The sequence below is a fragment of the Capra hircus genome, chromosome 3 (assembly GCF_001704415.2).
Source record: "Capra hircus breed San Clemente chromosome 3, ASM170441v1, whole genome shotgun sequence".
NCBI classification, from domain to species: Eukaryota; Metazoa; Chordata; class Mammalia; order Artiodactyla; family Bovidae; genus Capra; species Capra hircus.
This window is the reverse complement of record NC_030810.1, coordinates 36976807-37002593: the sequence shown is the minus strand read 5'-3', so window position 1 is coordinate 37002593 and position 25787 is coordinate 36976807. Positions and strand designations below refer to the sequence as shown.

The 25787-nt window shown below is 37.4% G+C and overlaps 1 protein-coding gene across 3 annotated transcripts in view; it reads right to left on the bottom strand.

The window, feature by feature from the left end:
* PATJ (PATJ, crumbs cell polarity complex component) overlaps positions 1-25787 on the bottom strand; it is a 386097-nt gene that overhangs the window by 284140 nt on the left and 76170 nt on the right. For all 3 annotated transcript variants that reach the window (XM_018044918.1, XM_018044920.1, XM_018044927.1), the window contains exons 15-17: positions 20778-20912; positions 16138-16299; positions 12454-12585 (exon numbers count right to left, since the gene is read on the bottom strand). In XM_018044918.1, the coding sequence (XP_017900407.1) occupies positions 12454-12585; positions 16138-16299; positions 20778-20912 (429 nt within the window). The remainder of the gene's footprint in view (positions 1-12453; positions 12586-16137; positions 16300-20777; positions 20913-25787) is intronic.

Genomic DNA, 25787 nt, shown 5'->3' with positions numbered 1-25787 from the left:
TACCTCCTAAATACTCTTAGGCATTAAGAATAGATTTTTCCACGCATCATACGTAGAATGAAACAGTCCCTGAGCAGCACAGTAAGTACAGCAGACAAGGCAATTAAAAACACAATAGAAGAGAAGTGGACAGAGAAACTTGCTAAAAGATCAACATATAATCTAAAGTAGAGGAAAAAATACATAGGCTTGCACATCATTTTATTCTGTATAGTTTCACATTTTAAAAATCTATTTTAAACATCATTACAATTTAATTGATTCAAACAGAGTCCCATGACTTTACCTTTTCCCCTTCTTAATCTCCTAGTTGATATTCTCCTTGAATACTAAATATTGTCTCTGGATATCTCATCTTTTGAAAATTTTATATCATGCTGTAATTGTTTACATATTTACTATTCACTTCTGGCCCAGGAATTTTACTATTTGTAAGGAAAACAAAACAAAATGAACCACACAGCTGTCCTTTATCTCAAAGCCCCACCATCACTTGGTCGAAATGGCTGGGATTCCACCAGGCTGATGGTAGTACTCAAGGACAAAGTCCCACCCTCTATTTTAACTACATTACATCTGCCCACCAATGCAAGAGACACAGATTTGATCCCTGATCTGGGAAGATCTCCCATGCCACAGAGCAACTAAGGCCATGTGCCACAACTATTAAGCCTGTGCTCTAAAGCTGGGGAGCCACTACTACTGAGGCCACGTGCCACAGCTACTAAACCCCAGGCACCCTAGAGCCCATGCCTGAAACAAGAGAAATCACCACAGTGAGAACCCATGCACTGAAACTAGAGAACAGCCCCTGCTCAGCACACTAGGAAAAAGGTCCACACGGAAATGAACACCCAGCCCAGCCAAAATAAATTAATAAATATATTAAAATATTTTTAAAGTAACAGTTGAAATGTATATATACCTAATACAACTGAACTGCACACTTAAAAATGAAGGTGGTAAATTTTATGTTATGTGTATTATATGTTATGTATATTATCTAAAATATCTAAATTTTTTTAAGAAAATTTTTACAAGAAAATGAATTTTTAGAAGGAAAAAAATTTTAGAAGAAAATGAATGCATAAATAAGATATATCCCTCGATGGACATGAGTTTGAGCAGGCTTCTGGAGTGGTGATGGACAGGGAAGCCTGGCGTGCTACAGTCCATGGGGTCACAAAGAGTCAGACATGACTGAGCGACTGAACTGAACTAAACTGAAACTGATATCCCATTATCTTCTAGAGAAAAACTATATTAGTTGAAAGTTATTATGATGCCGGAAAAGTATAGACACAGAAAACTTTTAAAAGCTTTTTTAAAGAATTAGTTTTGAAATTTATTTTAATTTTCCAAACAAATTACTCTCAGCTCAAGCTAAACAGTTACAGATACCAGCTGAGTGATACTGTTCAAGCTGTTTAATCTCTGAGACTTGAGTTTCTCATTGTAAGTGGAAATGGCAATAATACAGATTTTGTAGAGTTATTTAAGGCATTAAATGAGATAAGGCATGATTAAGTACTTGGAAAACCCACAGTAATCACTTCATAAGTGCTTTTACTCTTATTCTTGCTATAACTCCTTTTATTATTGTTTACCAGGAAGATGATGGAAAAGAAGTTGATTGGACATATGTGTTTGAGGAGTTAACAATTACTGCCTTCTAAATTCAACTGAGCATGTGTGCTTTAGACCAACAGTGCTATCAATTGCTAAATCATCCCTGGTATTAATTACCCTTACATTTTAATACATGACAACGAAGTGTTGACCTCACAGTCTCCAGATATGCAGACCTCTGCACCTGAAGGGAGGCTCTTGCTAAACCATCCCTGATAATACACTTACATGTTAATACACGACAGTGAAGTGTTGACCTCCTACTCTCCAGATACACAGACCTCTGTACCTGAAGGGAGGCTCAAGGCAGCATGGGTTCCTTAGTCCTCACTCCCTCTTAAAGCAGATACTGAAAGACAGGAACCATCTCTACCCTGTGAGCTTCTCTGACAACCACCATCAAAGGACACAAGATGCTTTCCATTCTTTAGGAAAGATTCTGTAATTTTTTTTTTCAGTCCTTGAAAGGGCAACCAGCACTCTGGGATATGAAGAACAAAACTTTGCCAACTTTGAAACCACACCAGAGAAACGGTAAGGAGTCCTACTAGGAAACACAAGGTAAAACATGTACAGTTTCTACTCTCTGGCAGTGAAATGGCCACTGGGTCTTTGAAGAGCTTCGGCTAGGTAAGAGGAGGAAGAGCGAGAGACGACAGGATTCAGGGAAATGTGAAGTCAACCTTGTGGGACCGTACTAAATGTTCCTCTCTAGAAAGAGAATTGGACATTTTTATCATCTTTCACTGAAGCCACAATTATGAAGAATCGGTGTTGCTTCCGGTCTGAAAGCCATACTTTCACGCTGCTGGACCACAGACTTGGGAGCCCAGCTCCCCTGCTTACTAACTGGATGATCCTGAGCAAATTCCTTAGCCTCCTGTCATCAAGGTCCTCATCTATAAAGTGAGGATGATTGTAGGATGTGCCTCAAGGTGCTATGGGTGGGTGGGTGGCTTAGTCGCTTAGTCGTGTCCGACTTTTTGTGACCCCACAAACTGTAATCTGTCAGGCTCCTCTATCCGTGGGGTTCTCCAGGCAAGAATGCTGGAGTGGATTGCCAGTCCCTTCTCCAGAGGATCTTCCTGACCCAGGGATTGAACCCAGGTCTCCTGCATTGCAGGCAGATTCTTTACAATCTGAGCTACAGGGATAATTAAACCAGTATGTGTAAGCAGTACATAATTACTGGCTATTATTATCACCATGTGAAATGGTAGCCATATCTAATAAATATTAGAAATTTTCTCAAAGGATTTTTTTCATTAAAAGGAATAAAACATGAAAGTTTAGATAGATATTAAACAGTTCACAGTTACTAAAGAAAACAGACATGAAATCAGGGCCAAGTTATCAATTCCAGGGCGTTCCTGTGTCTACTACCTGTTTGTGTACAAAGTGTTCCTCAGTTCCCCATGAGGCCTCTCTGGATCCTAAGAAACAATTATCACAAAGCCTCTTACCACTGGTAAAATCATAATGTGTTATAGAGAAGTGTCCCAAAGTCTGTTTCTTTCATTCTATTTTAACATACAATTATTTATCCACTGTCTCTTTACTCCTAGTTGAATTTAAACTCCGTAAAGACACAGGGTCTCTTACCTATTTTGTATATTTCTATATTCCCAGCGTCTGGAACAATGCCTAGCATAGGAGATGCCCCATATACTTTTGTTAAATAAGATCTTGAAAGGAAGTGGATCCTTTCATCTTTATATCCCCATACCAGTTCATAAATGAATAATAATTTTTGGAAGGAGATAATGAATAATAAGTATAGCAAGTCTATGCCTAGACTTTAATATGAATCATTGTCATCATTTTTCAGTAACTAGGAACACATTATTTTATATCCAGAAAAGCGTAGGCATTTATATACATCTTTTATTTAGTTTTTACAGCTTTAAAAGGCAAATATTATTTCTATTTTAGAGATTATTATATAAAAAAGATTAACAGGCTTGTCCGAAGTCCTAGGAGGGTGTCATAGCCAGAAGGCAAATCCCGGTCCTTTCTGATGCTATGTTCACAGTGGCATACTGGTGAACATAATACCTAATTAAAGTAAAACACGGTGGGAACTGCCGTAAGTGAAACTTGAGCCCTAGAAAGAGGTATGTCAAGATCAGGCAGACGATCTCCTTTCACGCCTCATTAACAAATTAGGCTTTTGGTACCAGAAGGAGGCAACACCACTGTCCAGCCCTCACTGGGAAAGCATGGCTTCTCTGGATCATTGCCCAGCTCCAAATGACGCCCGCAAACAGGGCAGCGCAGTAGAAACCACCATGCCTTAGGAAAACAGGTTCGTAATACCTGTTGGAGGATCTGATTCCATCCTTCTGTCACACTCTAGGAAGGGCTATGACTTTCATCTACTAGCATAGTTCTCAACACTGACATCAGAATCCAGCGGAACTTTCCAAACACACCCACACGTAGAGGTAGACTGGTGATGAAACACCTCTAGAGGCTGAGTTTTCTCTTTAGACAAACTCCGCTTTAGGAAAAAAAAAAAGTTATTGTTCTGTTTTTAGTTACATGGGACACAGAGATGCAAAGCCAGACTGACAGTAACTGACTTCCTGGAATATCTTGAGCATTTCATAGAAAAGAAATATTTACCAGGTATTGCAGTAAACCTGAGCACCTTTATGTCTATATTTTAGCTTTCCGCAGTTGTTCCATAAACACTAATATTTATCATTCAGTCATTTCTAGAATACTCATTAAAGGTAATATAACAAATGTATCATTTTCAGAATCTCTTCCTCCTCAGCAATGCAGAAACAGTCTTTAAGAAACATTTATGAAAAGGAGAGCGACCCTATGAGAAAGCACCATCCAGCTGAGAAGCATTTGCTGCCTGCCCTCTATTCTCTCTCTCCCCCATTAGACACAATGGGATTTTTTGCCAAATTCATATTCCAGAGGAGCCATGAAATTCCCGCAAAGTTCAACATCAGGCCTGACTTAAGATCTTTAAGGCCTCCTGCTAACCTCATCCCCCTGCAGCTGCCTTGCTAAGGCAAGCTTTTGATCTGTACTATCTGGGTTTCAAGCTGATATACACACAGCCTCTTTGATCTCTGATTAAGTGGCTTCTGGTCTCCTGATGCCTTTAGTCTTGCTGCACTGTGGTGTTTGCGAGTCAGTCATCATCCTGAGCACACTACAAACTCCACACACCAGGAGTGGCCTCCCTTCATTCACCCACTTCGCAGGCTTGAAAAGCAATCTTTAAGCCATGAGAGAATTTCCCCAGTAGCCACAATCAATCCACTCCATGAACACACTATGAAGAATTATTTTTCAAATGAAGCAGCTTAAAATGATTTAAAGGATATGGAACTTTCCCATAGAGGGGAAGGAAGCAAATCCTCTGTGAAAAGAAATCTTCAGCCCAGTTGGCACTGGAGATTACAGTACTTTGATGTTAATAAAAATAAATGTGGATAGGGATCAGGGATGAGCAAAGATTGGGTCTTTATCAGTCCTAAGTTCCACTGAGCAAAAGTGACCTTTAAATGCAGCTGCATGGTTTGTTCAACAGTAGGCTATGGGATATATTGATATTTCCAAGAACACGGATACTACCATTAGGAGCAGACTGACTGCATTTTACCTAGTACCAATATCTTAATCCTACATGGATGAATAAGACCCAGAGTTCCTTTTAAAAAAAAAAGAAAGATAAAAACAGAAAGAAAAAGAAAAAATAAAATAAAACAAAACCAGATCCTGGTACACGTTATAAGATTCCTTGAGCATTAAAATGGAACTGTATAACAACTTACAATACATTTCCATCCTGAATATTTTAGATTCTGGAAACAGTACAGGTTTGAACCTGGCTTTTTAATGTTACTAATATAGGTACTACTACATGTTTAAATTATATCAATATCTATCTATCAAATTCTATACCCCAGATTCTATAAACTAATCTATTGGCATGAACATAAAGATACTGGGCTTCTACAAGTTACTAAAGACTATGTAATGATAGCAGCATTCACCCAAAATCTCACCTGCTGAGCTACAGGGAAGCCCCTCAAAAATCTCAACTCTTGTTGCAAATATTAAGGCTTAATTTCTTCCATTTTAAAAGTCCAGCTTCTGATAACAAGATTAAAAGTGGTAGGAAAAGTAGAAATAGATTTTGGTGCACTAATATCATAGTCTGAATATAAATAGTTTATGTCTTCTCTTAGCTACACGTGAAAGTAAGTGAAAGTGTTAGTTGCTCAGTCGTGTCTGATTCTTTGCAACCCCATGTATTGTAGTCTGCCAGGCTCCTCTGTCCCTGGAATTCTCCAGGCAAGAATACTGGAGTGGGTTGCCATTCCTTTCTCCATCTCTTAGCTATAAAGGTCAATAAATTAATTACTGACAATATACAGTTAAAACAAAGTTGATAGTTATATATTGCTATTACTTAATCTGTCTATATTGTGGAAAACCATTAGCAAACCCATGAATTATGCACCTACTTACACTTTATCTTTCAGAAAATTATTTAAACAAAGAAATTACAGAAGATATCAATTTTAAGTGGTCTAAGTACATGGGTCTCACAAACATTTATGTTCAAGCAGTTTGGTAAAAATGTACCAAAATTTAAGAGATGAATGCTCTTTTGATGAGCAATTCCTCTTCTAGGAGTTTGTCACAAGATTTACTTGCATATTTTTTATAAAAGAGTATGATAAGGATATCCACTACAGTCTCATTTGAAATACCCCTCAACTGAGTACAGGAGCTTGGTTAAATAACTTATTACACAACAGCAATAATATAGTATGCAGGCATTTAAAAATATAAGGTAGCTCTAGGGGCTTCCCAGGTGGTATTAGCAGTAAAGAACCTACCTGCCAATGCAAGAGACTCGAGAGACAAGTGTTTGATCCCAGGGTCAGGAAAATCCCCTGAAGGAGGGAATGGGAACCCATTCCAGTATTCTTGCCTAGAGAATCCCATGGACAGAGGAGAAAGGTGGACTACAGTCCATAGGGTCACAAAGAGTGAGAGGCAACTGAAGCGACTTAGCACATAAATACCAAAATTCAAGAATATATAATGGAAGGGGGGAAAGCAATGTATTGCAAGATTGTATGACATATTCTATTTATGCATTTTTAAAAATTAAAAATTAAAAAATATTAAACTATCAGAAAACTACCACTATATAATTGTACCTGTATAAATATCTCTGGAAGGACAGACAAGAAAATCAGGAGTTTTTATCTGGGACATAAAAATGAGGGATTATGGTCAGAAGTATCCATCACAGGATACTTGTGGATACATATCACAGGATGGATACATATCATAAGATATGGTCAGAAGTACCCATCACAGGATAGCATTACGTACCTTTGAATTTTTATACACTATGTATATATTACTTATTTTTAAAACACTTTTAATATGTACCAAATGTTATTATGTTGAACACATAAGAAAAAAAAACATACATGAAATGTATAGACTCCCTTCCAATAATTTTCAAAAAATTTTTAAGAATTCCATCTAATAGAGTAAGTCAGGTAAAAACTGCACACTAGGTTTTTCTCACATATACTAAGGAATAATATATCCGAGACTCAGCAGTACCACAATATTTTATATTCATATTTATACTATTTAAGTTTTATAACCCATTTCTTCTAAGAAAAAATAATCACTGTTAATTTTTATAGGGAGTTATATTTTTTACAATTTTTTTAAAAAAATCAGCAATCTTTGGTCTTTCAAACGAGTTCTTCAAGTGTTACTAACAGTATTTATGTATGAATTTACGTATGAATTACCTCTCAATGGCTGTGCTATCATGCTTTCTATTTTCCTTTCTCTCAGTATCTGAGATAAACCCAAAGCCCTTCAAAAATATCTGCTTTGGCAAAAATTGAATTTGGTTTCCATATCAGGAAGTGAGAGAACTGAGGAATGGGATGTAGGAGGGACGAGAATTATTGGTTAATAAATTTTACCTGCTAAATCACTGAAATTCAAAAGTATCAAGAATGGCAATATCATGGCTAATGTTCAAAAATTGGCTAACGTCAAACATTTCCAGTGAATTATAATCATGAGAGGTTATTTAAAGTTCAACATAAATCAAAACACCAGAAAATATCCACTTGCAATGTTTAATTTATAAGGTCAACTGAAGGTAAAATCCACACACTTCCAAATTTATCTCAAGCTTTTTGGTAGAAATTAAAAATTACAGGCTCTCAGACTACCTAATAATTGCTTCATTATTGAACATTATTCCACAACAAATTACTTGCACTAATTTAGGATTCTTAAATTTGTAATCATTTTCATTTGAAGCAATAAACACTAGCTTTTACACAGTGCATATAAGCACACTCTATTAATTTTTAATACTTAGTAAACTTTCATATAACCATTGAAAACGAGAATACTATCTAGCAGCTTGTCTTTAAGATACAAAACTGTTTAGCAAGCTGGAAAAAACAGGAAGATAAATTTATTAAATTTATCCTGCAATTTATTAAATTTAGCCTTTCCCTTCTCCAGGGATCTTCCCAACCTAGGGATCATACCCAGGTCTCCCACATTGCAGGCAGATTCTTTACCAGTTAAGCCACAAGGGAAGCCCAAGAATACTGGAGTGGGTAGCCTATCCCTTCTCCAGGGTATCTTCCTGACCCAGGAATCCAGCCAGGGTCTCCTGCATTGCAGACAGATTCTTTACCAACTGAGCTATGAGGGAAGCCCAATATCAATATTAGCATTAGTTATATTTCCAAGAATAAAGATAATACATATCAGTAACGGGGAATCAAGACAAAGATAAGTAGGGCACAGTATGTAATCTACTTATCTTTGGCAAAAAAAGAAATATATATATATATATATATATATATATATATACTCTAAAAACTTACAACCAAATTTCTGAAGAATTCTATATTGCTTAGAAACAGCACACAGTTGAGCCATAACATTCATGTCCTTGACAAACAGTGCACATCATTGTTTTCTATAACACAATCCTATAAGGCATGATGTTATGTGACAAAGGACTCCTTCAATATGGTACACACACCGGGCCAGAATTTAAGTAACCATGACATGAAGCAATATCTAGACATACATGAGACTAACAAATGTCCTACTTCCATTCAAATCACAGCCAAAAAAGCTACAATCACTTTACCCTGAATTTAATGAGGAGACTTACAACCTGAGTTACATTTACGGAGTCTTCTGTGTTGCTTTCTCCTCTTCCTTCGCCCCAGTCTATTTAAAATACTTTTCATGAAAATGAATTGCCATACTTTCCTCTTTGGCCATATGACTCAGCTGTAGAACTGTGTATCAGATTCAGCTCTTTCACTGAAGTACAGAGACCTGCTTCTTTTCTCTGCTCAGCTACACAACTTCTATCACTGGTGACTCACTGAATTCCCTGTCCAGATTGTCACCCCATAATTCCAAGGCCAATTCAAGATCCTTTGTCTGCTCACTTATCTCTTCCTAAGGTTTGGCTCAATTTAGGTAAAAAGTAAATTTCTGGGCTATAACCACAATTGGGTAATTCACATATGGGTCATCAAGCATTGGCTGCATTTCAGAACATAATTTTATGCTTAAATTTAAACTTCACTAAACAAAGGTTTGGAGAAGGAAATGGCAATCCACTCCAGCAGTCTTGCCTGGAAAATCCCATGGACGGAGGAGCCTGATAGGCTACAGTCCAAAACAAAGGTAAAGTGAAAGTGAAGTCGCTCAGTCGTGTCCGACTCTTTTCAACCCCATGGACTGTAGCCCACCAGGCTCCTCTGTCCATGGGATTTTCCAGGCAAGAATACTGGAGTGGGTTGCCATTTCCTTCTCCAGGAGATCTTCCCAACCCAGGGATTGAACCCAGGTCTCCCGAATGGTAGGCAGATGCTTTCCCGTTTGAGCCACCAGGGAAGTCCTTACAAAGGTATCTACTCATCAGCTTCTTGAATCTAGTAACTAGACTGTTAAAATTGATAGAATACAAAAATACTGTAGTATGGTCCCTGTTACACTATAGTATGAGGACAGTATCAAGAATTTTTGTACTTGTTTTCTAAATTAGATGATTACTAATAACACTGACATTTCCAAAATAAATATAACATTTCCCACTTCTTCACATATTAATTTACTTAGTCCAAAACAATTGTTTGAGCCAAATATTATCCTCATTTTATACATAAAGACATTGTAAAAACACCTACAAATTAGATATTGTATCTAATTTTGTCAGGCTTTTGAGGAAGTTCTTATTTTTCTAGAGAAAAACTCATTAGTGAGAAACATGGGTAACTTAAAATTCCAAACTAACTTTTCAATCTCTTCAATACTGCTAATGCAGGTCCTTTACAACCTGGAAGCTCTCCCGCTCTACTAAAGTATTCTCTCTGTGGTTAAGATATTCCTATAGCACTTCTTATTTGAAATATGCTAAGCCTGGAGTTGGGGGTGAAGATCAGCATCAGCCCTATTCAGCTTGCCTAATCAATTTATACATGAAGCATCAAATTCAATAATAACCAGGAACGTGGCCTCTCATGGCTTTTGCTAAACTTTCACCTGGCCCTGCAAAAAATATTTTTGAACTTTAGAATTTATTACCTAATTATCAACAAGGGATGGTACAACTGATTAATTAACTTGCTCAAAACCAAATTTTAAATTGTGTTTATATGCCATCTAAATGTCAAAGTTCTACATACAGCTGACAAATGGTGAAACCGTACTGTGTACAACTATAAGCGTATTTAAGACTGACTTAAGAAAAACATTCAACTTAAGACAATGCTTTTTCTTCCAAGGTTTAGCTGTAGAAATAAATATGCTGAGCCCTTTAATGTGAATCACAGTAGCATTTAGAAAATGAAATTTTTATTCAATCAGTTCTCCCATAAGCACAAAAGCAAGAATATCTAACATTTCTTTTGCCATAAAATTACTTTATATAATCTGTGCAGAAATAAACATCTATATGTATAATGGTGATTGTGAGGAAGATGGGATGCGGGGGTACCTAGAATTTTGCAAATAAAAATAAAATCAAAAAAAAAAAAAGGTTGTTACAACACATACCTAAATGAATACAATGAAAGGTGTTAAGCACTGACTCATATACATATATAATACACACACATATATATACTATACTATACGCGTGTGTGTGTAAAGCTCAGAACTGATTAAAAGAATTTTTCTCTTAGCTAGGGATTAAACTGTTAAAGACTATCAAGTTTTTCTTTCCATCTTCTACTGACATTTTTGAGTTTTCTTTAATTTCTGAAGCATTTCTCTAAAGTGCAATATTCTAAATATAAAACTGGCAGATAACATTTTTAAATGGGTAAGAGCAATCATTATAAGAATGCAAAAACATATAGATTCCAATAATAGTGGAAATACAGCTGAATATCTAAGACCACATCTGAAAGGGGTTTTCTAAACTAAATCACAACTATCAACATGTTAACAACAACAATAAAGACAACTGAATGTGTTCATTCAGTCCCAGTTAATTTCATCTAACCTAAATGTTACTTGATCATTATGCAAATATTTATCAATCACCTACCATCTGTACTAGGCACCAATGAAGAGGAAAAAGTATCAGCCATTTATTTTATATACCCTAATATTAACTAACATATAAACTTCTAGAATCTTATAGTATTAATATTTCTTGATAAAGATTTCTCAAAATATGCATTATTTAGAATCAACAACTCACAATTCAATAATATTCCAAAGAGAACTTCCAATAATAAAGAGGGTTATCTGGCACAGAAATATGCCAGCAAAAATAAAATAGACATAATCTATTTCAGTAATCTTAAATCACACTGCCAAAATATGGAATTTAATGTTCTTACATAATTCTCAAAGTATTTTTCTTTCCATCTATTCCCGATTGCCTTATTTAAAAAAAAAATTGATTTTTATATCACTTGGCATTTTATGTGCTTTGATAGAGTACATTTTGCTTTATTAAACCACAATGTGTTTCGGCAGCACTAATGTATTAAAATATGCATCTTAAAAGTGAAGAGATTTCTTGCCAATAGTTTTAATTCCCCATGATAATCAGATGGTCTAAAAATACTTTAACTGGTAAACTGGTATAACATATAAATGTCTTATTATGACATTGTTCTCCCTACCCCAAATGCATCAGTAACTTTACTGTAGTTATAATTAGGAGGCATACAAATACATAAATATTATATGTTCTATATTAAATATAAATATAAATTTTACCAAGAACAGTTCTACTTAGTTAAAAACCTTCCTGTGAAAGGAAGGGAGAGGAGAGTGAGAATTGGCAATGACTGCTAATATGTATAGGTTTTTTTTCTGGGGTGATGAAAATATTCTTAAATTAGACTGTGGTGAAGGTAGCACAACTTGAATATACTAAAAACAGCCGAACTGTATGCTTTAAATGGGTGAATTTTATGGTATGTGAAATATATCTCAATAAAGTTGGAGGGAAAAAAAACCTCCATATAAAAAAATTCATCAAGTTCCAGTCTCTAAAAGCATCCATGGGTATAAAACTATCACTTCCCTTATTGTCCAGTTATTATATCATCTAGCATTTTATTAACTAAGGGATTTATCAACTTTCAAGGTAACAATAAAAATTACAATACCCTGCCTTTGGACAGTTGCATTTTACATTAAACAACTCAGTTTTGCCTAAGTCAGTGGGAGCTTAAAACAATTACTACTTCATATAACTTTAATACCAACTAATTGCTTCAAAAAATTCTATACAGGTTCTTATACCTGGTAATCCAAAATGCTGAATCCCAAGCCTTTATGATCTTTCACTAGTTCAACAATCTTGACTTCAGAAGACCACAGTGCTAATTCCCCATCATCATCTTCTTCGGTATTGACATCTACACTGTATTCAGCCTGAAATAACAAGGAACATAAATGCTTCAAAACACTCTCCTTTCAATACTGAAAAGAATGAACACATCCACAATCTCTTTGCTTCTCCTCAAACTGAGGATACTTTTTGGCATGCACAGTTTTTGTTTTTAATATTTTTAAAAGGAGCATGCACTGGGGCACATATACTTAATATAAAATCTTCATGAAAATTAAAGCACTGAAAAAAACCAGACTGTTCATATAGTTTCTTTTTTTAAGTTAAAGTATCTGTTTCATTCAAAGTATTAACACTGACCTCTTATACTAAAATGAGTTCTTTGTCATCCCATTAGAAGCATAAAAGGAAAAATATGCAATTTAAGAAAATATGAAAACATCACACAAAGTCAAAGCTTATAAGACATTTCAGTAGCAACACCTGAATTTATAATTACAAGGAGAGAGAGAAAGATACCAACACAGAGAGAGGCTAAGACAGGACACAGAGATACCACTTCTTTTGGCTCCTAGAAGTTTTCAAGAACAATTTAACTAGAAAAGTAAGTTGAAAAAAATCCAAGTCTTTGGGACTCATGTAAGTCTAAAAACAGGGGAAAATCAGAGTTGAAACAATGAACCCCTGATCCTGGAGGAAGCAGGCGTGCACAACTGTCCACAGTACACAGATCCTTGTTACTTTCCCTGGCTTCACACTCCTATACCCCGCTATTCCAAGCTCCCCCCTTTCAGGGAGAGTCACTGCCATTTACAATCGTAGGAAGCTAAACGATAGAGTATCAATGAGTGGACTACGCAGAAAAAGCTGCTCCAATCTTCTGCTTTTACACTATTTATATCATTGTATTATTTTCATGCCTCCCAGGTGGTGCTTTGGTAAAGAATCTGCCTGCCAATGCAGGAGATGCAGGTTCAATCCCTGGGTCAGGAGGAAACCCTGGAGAAGGGAATGGCAACCCACTCCAGTATTCTTGCCTGGGGAATCCCATGGAGAGAGGAGCCTGGCTGGGGCTACAGTCCATGGGGGTCGCAAAGAGTCAGACACGGCTGAGCAACTGAGCACACACACATAAGTTATTTTCATTTGACTTATCTTTTCCAAATAGTCTAAACTTCTAAGACTCAAGAATTATCTTCTTTTTCTTTGTGGCCTTGGCAATTAACAAAATGCCTGGCTTCTGGGCTACACTGATGTGGGCTATCATAGAGTTTACCATGGTCATCCCCTCAACCCAAAACATTGCATGGCTCATAGCAGACACTCAATAAATGCTTGCTCAATACATAATGAATCGATAATCTATCTTTGAGTGGCCTTCCCTTGACACTCTTTCTAAACAAAGCTGTAAGACTTTACGAAGTCTACTTCTAAAATCTTTGAATGATCTTAGTAAATAAAATAGAGAAGGGGACGACAGAGGATGAGATGGCTGGATGGCATCACCGACTCAACAGACATGAGTTTGGGTGAACTCCGGGAGTTGGTGATGGACAGGGAGGCCTGGCGTGCTGCAATTCATGGGGTCACAAAGAGTCGGACATGACTGAGTGACTGAACTGAACTGATATCATTCCTACAAATATAATTTTGAGTGACCGGTTTAAGAAAATCCACATAACAGAATCAAAGCTGGTGGTCATGACACTCATCTATTATGGAAGAGTAAGGCACCATGGCTAATACAAAAACATTTTAAAATTAGGGCTGGACTAGATCTCAAACTGTCCCTGAAGGACATGGTAGATTGAATGTAAACAAGGGAACAATTTCTTGGTTCTTGAATTATAGAACTTGAAATAAGGGGGAATATTTTGGATCAATGAACTTCTGTTTATATCAGTCTGATGTGAGGAAATGATACATTTAAAAAGAAAACTATACTTTCCAATAAAAAGTAAAGTCACAATGGTTAATACAATATGATTGATGTTTTACTGGGGCATTTAATACCTTCACTGATTAATGAGCATTAGAATTTTGGCTGAGCTGCCTAACCAGAGAGGGTTTAAGAACCTAAGAGTGTATTGAGATAAATGAGAAAGAGACAGATGGAAAAGAGAGCCAGATTTTAAGAAACCACATGTAATTTTAAAACCCAAGTTTATATAAATTTCAAGGCACCAAAAGTAGATAAGATATTATATGCCAACCTGATATATATATATCACTTTGATACAATCAATTCTGCATAACTATGGTATTTACAGAATAGAAAGCAATCAACTAATGGCCAGCAAGGTTGACATTCAGCATAATTCAAAGCTGTTGTTTACCCATTGTGGTAAAGCATGACGGATGGTAGCACAGAGTCAGCAAGCTGAGCTGGTGATTTACACACACCGTAAGATTAGATTAACGGCATTTTTATCAACCTTTTGAGGTAAGCTATTGCCCACATTTAGTTTTAGTAAAGACTGCAAAAATCACAAAGTGTGGTACTTGAGTCCCTTTCTTGAAATACAAATAGCAAGATAAACATTAAAAAAAATCATCATCAACAATCAATGATTTACTAAACATTTCTTATATGCTCAGTAAAGAATAAAAACACCTAGAGATACAAAATAATTTTAAGATTTGGTCTCTGCCCACAGGAGCCATAAAAACAAACTTTACATACACTAAAGTATCTGTGATTACAGGACAGTACTAACTCTTGTATTTTAGGAAATCACAAAACAAAGACAGGTAGGTGGGAGGAGTTGAAAACAGCCATCACTGATTTTCAGTGAGCACTGTCTTTATGCAAGACCTTGTGCTAAGAATGCACACATTACTTCAATTCCTTCTCTCACCATTGATGAGGTACGTACAATAAGCACCCTTGTTTTCAGAAGAAGGAGATCAATAGAAAGTCAAGCTATTTGCGTAAGGATTCAAAATCATTAAGAGGTAGAGGCAGCATTAGAGTCTACGTATCTTGAAAATCAGATGGTAGGTGGGTAAAAGGGCCAGCCCTGTGCCTCTAAACTGGTATTAATGAATCACAACCTAAAAGAGTCCAGAAAGGGGAAAGGTGACATAAAAAGATAAAGCTACGAATAACATAAGATGGCAAAGCCTGTGCTTAAAACTGTTTTCATAAATACAATGCTCTTTAAAAAAAGACTTCCAGAGGCACAGAAAGTGTTATTTTATTCTCTGACCTTAAAAAAGCTTTTACAGCAATTTTTAGACTCACTTCAAAATTGGTCATAGATCTTCATGTTTTTAAAGCTCTGAAAAAGGGAAGTCCATTAGATATTCCACACTTACCAACATCTTAAACTTATTAAGATAAACTGAGTAGAACTGGGAGCTAAAAGTAACGAGTTCAGGCAATTACCAAAAAGGGGTTTTCTAAAATCAAACAGCATGCACAATAATGTCACCAATCTTTCAAGTAAAAAAAATGACATGAATGGAAAGTAACCATCTGAAAAGCTATACATTGTTGTCTTTGAGAGATACTGTTGTCAAGTAAGAGAGGTAGGAGGTTTTTCCCACCTCCTTCATATCTCAATACATCCTCGGGGCATCTTTGATGACAGGACCTGCTTATGAGAACCACAGTACATGTATCCACTCAGTACCTTCACTTCAGGAGGGGAGACTTCAGTGGTCCTTGGTTCATCTACAGAGGCTTCATCATCAAACAACCGTCGACAACAAACCAAGGTAAAGGGGGGTGGCACTTCTTTAAGAAAGGAGACTGCTTCTCGGCGAGATTTCCCATAGAGCTGCACGCCATTGACCTAGAAAGACAAGGGATAAGTCAGAATTGAGGAGGTCCCAAATTTAAAAATAAATAAATAAATAAACCTCTTGCTTGCATCAATCTATCACAATGAAAGCAGGATATCACTTTCTTTTCCCTATAAACAAAAGGGCCTAAGTGTAATCATTTTAGTAGTAACAACAACAACAAAAAAAAAACCAGAAATCTCTAAAACTGATAAAAATGAAGGTTAAGGTTTTATGGAGTTTGGTGAATAAAGCATAAAATGTGCTCAGAGTTCAGCTATTACTGGGAATGTGATTTGCCTAATTTTTCACACCTCCCTGCTTTCTCCTTGCTATATCCCAAAGTATTCTCTCATTTACTCCCCATCTCTCCTTAAACACGCTAAATACCAATTACAGCCTTAAGACTGCTTCCTTTTGCTTTTTCACTTTGTAGGCATATTGATAGAGATATTAACACTGATTTTTAAGGCTACTACAAACTGTTCAACTTACAATGTGTAGGTAACAAAATCTAAGATACTCAGCTGTCAAATTTAGCATCAGCTCACAATTTTCTTTCTCATTCCACAAACTCTTAATATCATCCTAGAAAATCACCTCTATAGAAAAAAAATACACATAACTTTGCCTCAGATTTATTCTTACACACTTTGCCCTTACACAGCTATCACATGTAAGAAGTGTGTCAGATTTCCAAATTATTATACACAGGGTCCCACATGTTTATAAGAACAAAACGATAATCAACTGTTCATTATTAATAATTATTGCTTATCACCAAAAGATTATTCAAATTTCATATATTTAGTGCATAGTAACAATTCTTTGCACTAAAGATGATTTAGAAACATTAGTTTATTCTAGTCAGTTTATTAGAATAAATAAACTAATAAAAATAAGTTTATTCTAATTTTTCATACATATGACGTTAGCTCCAGGAGCTCTCTCATCCATCTGCCACTCCCAAAAAGCTAAGGTATGAACACAATCCAGGCAACAAATAATCTTTTCACATATGACTCCTACCTTCCTGGGAGAGTTCAGCAGCATTATTAGTTTTAAAGGTATTTCTGGTCTGGTCTTAATTTCTGACAGGCGCAGTGCTAATGTCCAGATAACTGACAGGGCTGACTTTCCTGGGAGAACCTTTCCACAAAATCTATCATTGCTCAGAGAATATGAGCACAGTGGTTTGTTAGAAGCATCCCATCAACAGTGGTTTGAGCCCAGTCATTCATCCCTTGGAACTACTCTCGCCTATAACATACACAGCACTTAGCATCAGACCAGACATAATCTCCCTGCCTCTTAATTATTTACAAAGAAATCACCACATAGTAAAGAGGCCCACATGTACTTCAGGGAACTAGTCCTAAGAAGTCTCCCAGGATTTCATGACTGAGGAAGGGGTCCAGAGGAGATTAAGTTATCGGATGAAAGATTTTTTCCTGGAAGAACTAAAAGTCAATCTTCACACAAAAACGGGGAGATCCATGTCACTGCTCACACCATATCCATGGTGCCAACCAGCACCACAAGCACAGAAAGTTCTAAAATGAACCAAATAGGGAGTAATTCACACTGAAACTAAGGCAAGTGGATATAACCAAAGCAGGAATCCTACCCATGCACAAGTATTTTAGTTTGTGCTTTATGCTACTTCAATAAATTAGAAAATCACTTTTCAGGTTTTTATCTTGGAGTACACTTAAATATTTATTTAGCTCATTATTTATTCATTTGAATTGTCTCCAATTATTATAGCAATGCCTGGCGGTCCTCTTCACCACTCTCTATCACTAAAGGGACTGGTCACATTTCCCATTAGCAACTCCTATCTAAGGGGATTTATGGCCACTGTAAATAGCTGCTCTGGGCTGAGACTTGACACAGTGTTCTAACCCTGAGCATATTTGTGTTCCTGGTTTTAGGCTCTAAGCAGTACATTAAACACACACACACAGTTTAGGAGTTTATTTGGCTAACTTTAAGCGACTTTTTAATTTCTATATTTGGTTGCTCCGAAGAAGCCAATTTTTATTTTAGAGTTTACAATATTTTTCTAGACTCTTGAAACCCTCTTAAGTACTGTCAAGTCTCAGTTATTCAGAATTTGGGGTTTAGAAAACACACCCACACGTATTCATCTGCAGAGAATGTAATACTGTGCTAGTATTGTCCCACTACTTCATTCAATTCTATCCCATAAAGGTTGCTTATAACTTTACATGGTGCTGACGTTGCCAGTATCTTACAGTGAGATAATCTATAAAGCATTATCTTTACATGGACGGTATTTCACTAAATCCTCACAGAGAGTGAAGCAGGCATTTATTGATGACAAAATGATTCTCAAAAAAAAGGATGGGGGGGATATGCTAGGACATATGGTTCAGTAGCGGCAAACTCAGAACCAAAAGCAGTTCTTTTGACTTCCAAATCTGTGCTTCTTCCCCTATTCCAAGTTCCTTCACCAGAAATCTATACTTAACAATTCAACCAGTCTTCATTCAACCTGTAACGCTACCTTGTTACAACACATTCTATTACAAGGGCAGAAGGCCCTTGGAATTCCAATCTCAGCTAAGGCACAAGGGACTCAGCTGATGGCTGGGATCACCCACTCTTTCTTTACTCAGATCCAGCCAACATTTCTTTATCACCTACCATGTACTAGTAATGAATTATACTTACTGCAACTGAGTTGTAAGCTAAAAATGCTTTAAATGATACATTTTATGTTATGTATATTTACTACAAAAAAGTAAACTAAACTGGTTTTTACTCATATTTCCATATCTCCCAAATAAATATATCCCATTCCTCAATATCTCATAACTACATATTATGGAAATATTTTCCAAATGGCCTCCAATCTGTAGATTATCATGTGTAATACCATAAAATTAGGCCATATACTGTGCAAATAAGAAGAGAAAGACATGATTCAGCACCAAGTTCCCATAAATGATAAAGTCTACGGCATTAATTCACATTAAGCATCCCAACATCATTTCTTGAACACTTATAAAAAATAAGCCATTTATTACACTTTAAAACAGCATCCCAACACCTGGCCTCCTATGCTTATGAACAAATTTGCCAATAGCCATAGTACTTTTTTCTCTGACCTTAAAATTCAACTCGAAATTCTCAACATACTCCTCCAGGTGACTGAGCACTACTTCAGAAAAAATCCAACAAGAAACCAATTTGCTATCCTTGCCACTTCACTTTAAACACATATAATTTTAGAAAGAAGTCTCCACTTCCAGGCCCAGGAAATTCTCATCTTGGCCAAGGCAACTAGGCTGATTCTATTACACCCAACTTTAGGATGTCTCGTGGATCTAACACTTGGAAGAACCCTTTTCTACACAGCCTTCTCTAAGTTTGACTATTGCCCACATTTTTTTTTTTTAGACACTCTGGAAGTAGTGTGATGAATTGAAAAACCAGTGAAATGGGAGTTACAAAAGATGAACTAAAGTCATAATTCTATCAGTGGGTAAAGTTGGGGGAAATCAATGCCCTGTTTTCTTATCTATAAAATTAAGGGCTGTTGCTTGGATTTGTCTGCTGTGTTGAAGATAGAACTTTCCAATCTAATACAATCTCTCAAGGAGTCAGGTCAAAGCATAAGTGCTCTAGAAATGCTCCAACTGAAGAGAGGCTCAGAAACCTGAGTAAGCCCACCAGAGGGGGCCATCTTGGGGGGAGGGAGTCCCAAAGAGACCGTTTGAAAGCCAGTCAGTAAAATATTAGCTGGAGGTTATCCAGCTCTAATCCTTACTAGAAATAATCATCAAAACCTGCAAAGAAATACAAGTGCATGTTTCAAACAAGGATCAGGGATTAGAGTCTTTAAAAAAGAATTTTGAAAAAAAAAATGCTGTCAAACTGAAGTGGGACATTAGGTTCTTTCTTAATCATGAAAATAAACTCTCAAAAAAAGAACATCTCAGGAGTCTCAAAGGATAGAGATAACGAACTGAAAGTATATCATCTGCTTCTCTTATCACTACATAAAGTTGTCAGCATTTTTCTTCATCTTCATTTTTTCTAGCTTTATCTAGATATAATTGACATGTAACATGCCCAAGTTTAAGGCGTACAATGTAAATGACTTGATAAATATATTGTGAAATCATTACCACAATGAGGCCAATTAATATATCTATCACCTCACATAGTTTTCATACTGTGTGTATGTGTATGTGGTAAGAACACTTATCTACCATTTCAGCCACTTTCAAGTATACAGTACAGTTTTGTTAAGTATTTGTTGTTGTTGTTCAATCACCCAGTCATGTCTGACTCTTTGCAACCCCATGAATAGTCACCAAGTATTTTTCAGTTTCTAGTAGCTCACATTATATTGGCATTGGTGATATAACTCAGTGGATTTCTGGCAAGGACACATTTTCCTACAACTTAAATATTCTTGCCCTGTATCTTTTTTTCCGCCCCCCTCAAAAAATTTTACCTCAAGAAGTTCATCCTCTGGCTGTAGGAGGTTCAGTGTATGAAGAGGACCACCTGGAGCAATCGAAGAGATATAATGGTGCCCATCAAAGGAATCCACTTCCATGCCAAGCCTCAGAGTGTGAATGGGCAGGAGCTGCACGGAAACACAGAGCAGTAATATAAGCAGGACGTGGACACATCTGGCTGGTAGTCCTCCGTCAAGTGTCACTTTGACATGACAGTCCCACCCCTTTGAGTCAGATCACGAAAATCCTCAAAGAGACAAGAACTGGAAGACTAGCCTCGAGTAAAATATGAAGTCATTTGTCATCTTGTTCTCACTCTTTCCCTTTCAGATTCCCTGGGAATAGAGACAGACATGCAAAGTCTCCAGTTCTAAGCTCTGGCACTCCAAACTTCCAACTGGTCCCAGAACGTGTTCTGTGCTTCACTTTTCTGCAGGGCTTCTCATCCCTCCTTTTTATGTAACTTAACTTCCATTCACACCTCAACACCCGAAGCAGTGTCACTTCCATGAACCCCTTCCTGATATCAGAGTTGTATCACCTCCATATAACCATATAGCCGTAAACAAGGGTGGCTATAAGACCACCCTGTATACATCTCTATCCCAGTTCACAACACATTGTCTTTAAAACTCCTATTTTCTTAACTGCCCCCTACTTGAGGATATCTTTTCTCTCTATAACATTAGACCCTAGAATAGTACCAGGCCTCTGAAGATGGGCTCATAACATGTTATTTGAACTAATTCATGAAAGATTGGAGAAGGCAATGGCAACCCACTCCAGTACTCTTGCCTGGAAAATCCCATGGATGAAGGAGCCTGGTAGGCTGCAGTCCATGGGGTCGCTAAGAGTTGGGCACGACTGAGCGACTTTACTTTCACTTTTCACTTTCATGCATTGGAGAAGGAAATGGCAACCCACTCCAGTGTTCTTGCCTGAAGAATCCCAGGGACAGGGGAGCCTGGTGGGCTGCCGTCTATGGGGTCGCACAGAGTCAGACACGACTGAAGCGACTTAGCAGCAGCAGCAGCACGAAAGATTGTACCTCTTTCAAGTGTCTTTTCCATCTCACCAGTTTAAGTTAGAATACTTTCTGATGTGGGGAAGGCATGGGTGTGAAATAAAGAAGGCAATCATTATTCTACTCTCAGAAGGTGAGAAAATGAGTGTCTTAGTGTTGTTGGCTATAAAGGTCAAGGGCATTCACCAAACTCCATGCCCTTCACTTTCAAAACTAGAGCTGATTTCTCACTGTGGCAATATAAACTCAAATATGGTAAATGGTACTAATTATGATTTATACTTCCTATATCAACAGTCTATTTATCTAAAATACCAGGCCCATCTCTAATGGTGTATTTGCTGAGGAGAAAACCCTACACAAGGTGGCAATACACTCATGACATGGCTCTTTCCCTCATATTTCCTTTTCTCTGTGATTATTTATCCTGAAGCTTGTCACCTCCCCTTAGTCATCTGCTCTGAGTCCCCAGAGTTCCACATGCCTTGCTTCAGACACCACCTGGGGCTCATTTCCATTCCACTACAGACACACAGACAAATGTGAAGTGGCAATGAAGCCAGCTGTCCATGGCTGCGATAGCTTAAACCAGGCATGAGGAACTCCTGGCCTTGGGCTAATTTTCTGAAAATTAAACGCTCTTGACCAAGCACCTCAGGACCTAGTCATCTCAGGCAATGAGCTATTTTAGCAGTGTGAAAGTAAGATTGTTTTTATTCTTGTTTCTTCCCTGTGATTTCTTCATTTGTCACTGCTGCTGTCTCTTTCTGTTTCGTCATTGTACCCAATCTTTTGCTATCATGCTAGGAGATATTAGGGTCCTTTCCTTTAGCACTGAAAGGTGAATAAAAGCTCTGAGAAATGTTCTGTAATGGCAGTTTACCCACCATCTCTGCCAACTCTCTTCCTTCCTTCCTTACGAGCCAAACACTGGAGCAGAGAGTGGCCAGTGGGTCCCTGTAAGTCATCCCCAAATATTTGCTGAAGTCTGCTTGTAAGAGCAGATTGTTCCATTTTCAAGAATTCTGCAAGCCAGTTGTTGATGACAGCCATTATTAAACATGAAATTATACAAATAATTAAACAAATAAAGTAATATTAAAAATAAATCATTAAGTAAATTTATTTAACAATTTTAAACATAAAAAATAAATTTATAAATAATAAATGAATTTATTTTTTATTTAACAATTAAACAAATAAATAAATATCATGGAGCTTCCTTGGTGGTCCAGTGATTAAGAATCCATGTTGTAATGCAGGGGACACCAGTTCAATCCCCATTCTGGGAAGATCCCACAGTCTCTATCCTATGGTACTAACATCTAGTGTAGAAGAGAGAGAATATAAACAAGCAAGAGAGCAAGCAGACTCAAGCAAAACAAAATAAGTCAATAAACAATGCACCAAGAAACAAGTGAACTATAAACCCCAAATTACTGTGGTAAGTGCTATGAAGGAGCTAATCAATGTCAGGACATCAGACACAACCGTGATGGCTGTTTTGAAAAGTTGGTCAGAGTAGGTTTCACACAGATGGGGACATGGAAGGTGAGACTCCAAGGATAAGAATGAGTCAGCCCTACAAAGAAGCTGCTGGTAGATTGCTTGTGGGAGGTAAGTGAGAAAGGTATTTGCTAAATTTTTGGTTTGAGCAACAGGGTAGACAGTGGTAGTAATTCCTACATAGAAATAAGTGCCCAAATTAAAACAGACATTGTGGCACAGGGAGATATTTACTGCTTGTATAATAGCATGCCCCCATAAAAAATAGAAGGATTAAGGAGGGAATTGATCCCAGGCTCCCCTCCAAGCTGCTAAGTCGCTTCAGTCGTGTCCGACTCTGCAGGACCCCATAGACGGCAGCCCTCCAGGCTCTTCTGTCCCTGAGATTCTCCAGGCAAGAACACTGGAGTGGGTTGCCATTTCCTTCTCTAATGCATGAAAGTAAGCCCCTTACTAAACCTGCTCTATTTCCCTTCTCAATGGAACAGCTGATGTCAGGAACAGGCTGGAGTACGGCAGGGCAACAGCAGTTTACTCAAGGAATCCCCTGCCCACCAGATGCAGAGCTATGCTCCTCTAGGCTACTCCCCTAGGTATCTGTAAATACCACACGCTCCCTAGAAGCTTGCATGAAACACACATGCTCCACCTTCAATCATACTGAACAGATAAACCAGAAATGATGTTTACAAAATCTGTCAATCTGAAAGATGCCTACCTAATATTAGTTCCAAATCTAAATCCGAGTACAGCTGGGTTTCTGAGACTTCATGTTACATGGCTCCAGGTGTCTCTGTGGGAGCAGGACTATTTAATTACTTGTCCCAGCTGCATTTAGCAACTAAACAAATCAACCATTTCATCTGTCTCTTTCAGTAGTCCACCCTTTCGGAATTCTGAGAGCAGAAAGTGCTAAAATGACAGGAGTAGGTGTCAACAGATGATTGATGCCTTCACACACAAAGCACGTTATGCTTTTTGCTGCTAATTCAATGCGCTTTGCAAGGGGTCCTACTTAACTTGACAAAGTTAATTGAGCAGCAGGATGTTCATGATCCTGATATGACAAGTAAAGGATACAAGGAAACCGATCCAAGGAAAGTGTGACCATTGGGTGATTTACTGTAGATGCTAAAATGATGAAGATCAAATGAGATCAAGAAAGCTAGAGGCCTTCAACCTATGAGTGGAGAGAACAGTCAGGAAATAAGCTGCAGTTCATTCATTTTATCTTGTCACCCAAATAAGATATCAAAGTATTCAAGTAGGAATATAAATGTTGCTCCAGGGTTAAAAAAAAAAGCTTCTGAAAAGGAATAGCTATGTCAGTGGTATGGTCAGTGGTATGGGGAGGAGGCTTCCAAAAAAGCTGAACTTCAAATAGAACAGAAAGGATCTTATGATTAGTTCTTATACACACACTCTCTCTCTCTCTCTCTTTCACTGGAGATATTACATAACCATTTATGTTTAAAGATTAGGTAGAAAGAGTTGGTAAATTTACCCCAAATAAAAACAGACTTTCTAAGAATGCAGCTACGACTTTTAAACTAATGATGAAACACAGGAAAATGGCCTCCAAAGTGAGGTATATTCATGCAGAGGTTGTGCAAGACAGTCAGCCTAGCAGAGCATGATTTATATTAGTTTCTCTCATCTGTCTAAAATTTTAATTCTGGGGAATTCCCTGACAGCCCAGTGGTTATGACTCCATGCTTTCACTGCCAAGGACCCATATTTAATCCCTGGTCAAGGAACTAAGATGCCACAGGTCACACGTCATGGACTAAAAAAAATTAACATTTTAACTCAGAATGTTCAAAAAATAAACATTACATACTCTGCTGCAGAGAAATATATTGAACATCTCTTCAGCTACCTTACACTGAGGTCAAGCATCAGCTGCCATTTTTCATTTCAGATAGCATTTGTTACCTGTCTGGCCCAAGAGATATTTGAGCTTTTGACACCTAACCTAACACTCTGCCCTTATGGCTCTTTCTCTCTACCTTTGCTCATGGTATTTCATCCACCTTGAAAATCCACTGTTCTTATTTCTCCAAACTCATTCTTGAGAGGAGAGTTCAGCCTTACATAAGCCTCCTTCATCTGTCTTGAGGAAGTAACCCCTCCCTCCTTGAACACAGCTGACCATTTATAATTCAGGGTTAGAGGCACTGACTCTCTACCCAACTGAAAAGCTGGGTATAACTCATAGTCAGCCCTCCACAGCTGAGGTCCCTCCGTAGCTGAGGAAGGCGTAGTACTGTAGTGTTGCTGTTGTTTACTCACTCAGTCATGTCCTACTCTTTGTGACCCAATGGGCTGGAGCCTGCCAGACTCCTCTGTCCATGTGATTCTTCAGGCAAGAATGTTGGAGTGGGTTGCCAAGTTCTGCTCCAAAAGATCTTCCCAACCCAGAGCTCAAACCTGTGTCTCTTACATCGCTTATATTGGCAGGCGGGTTCTTCAC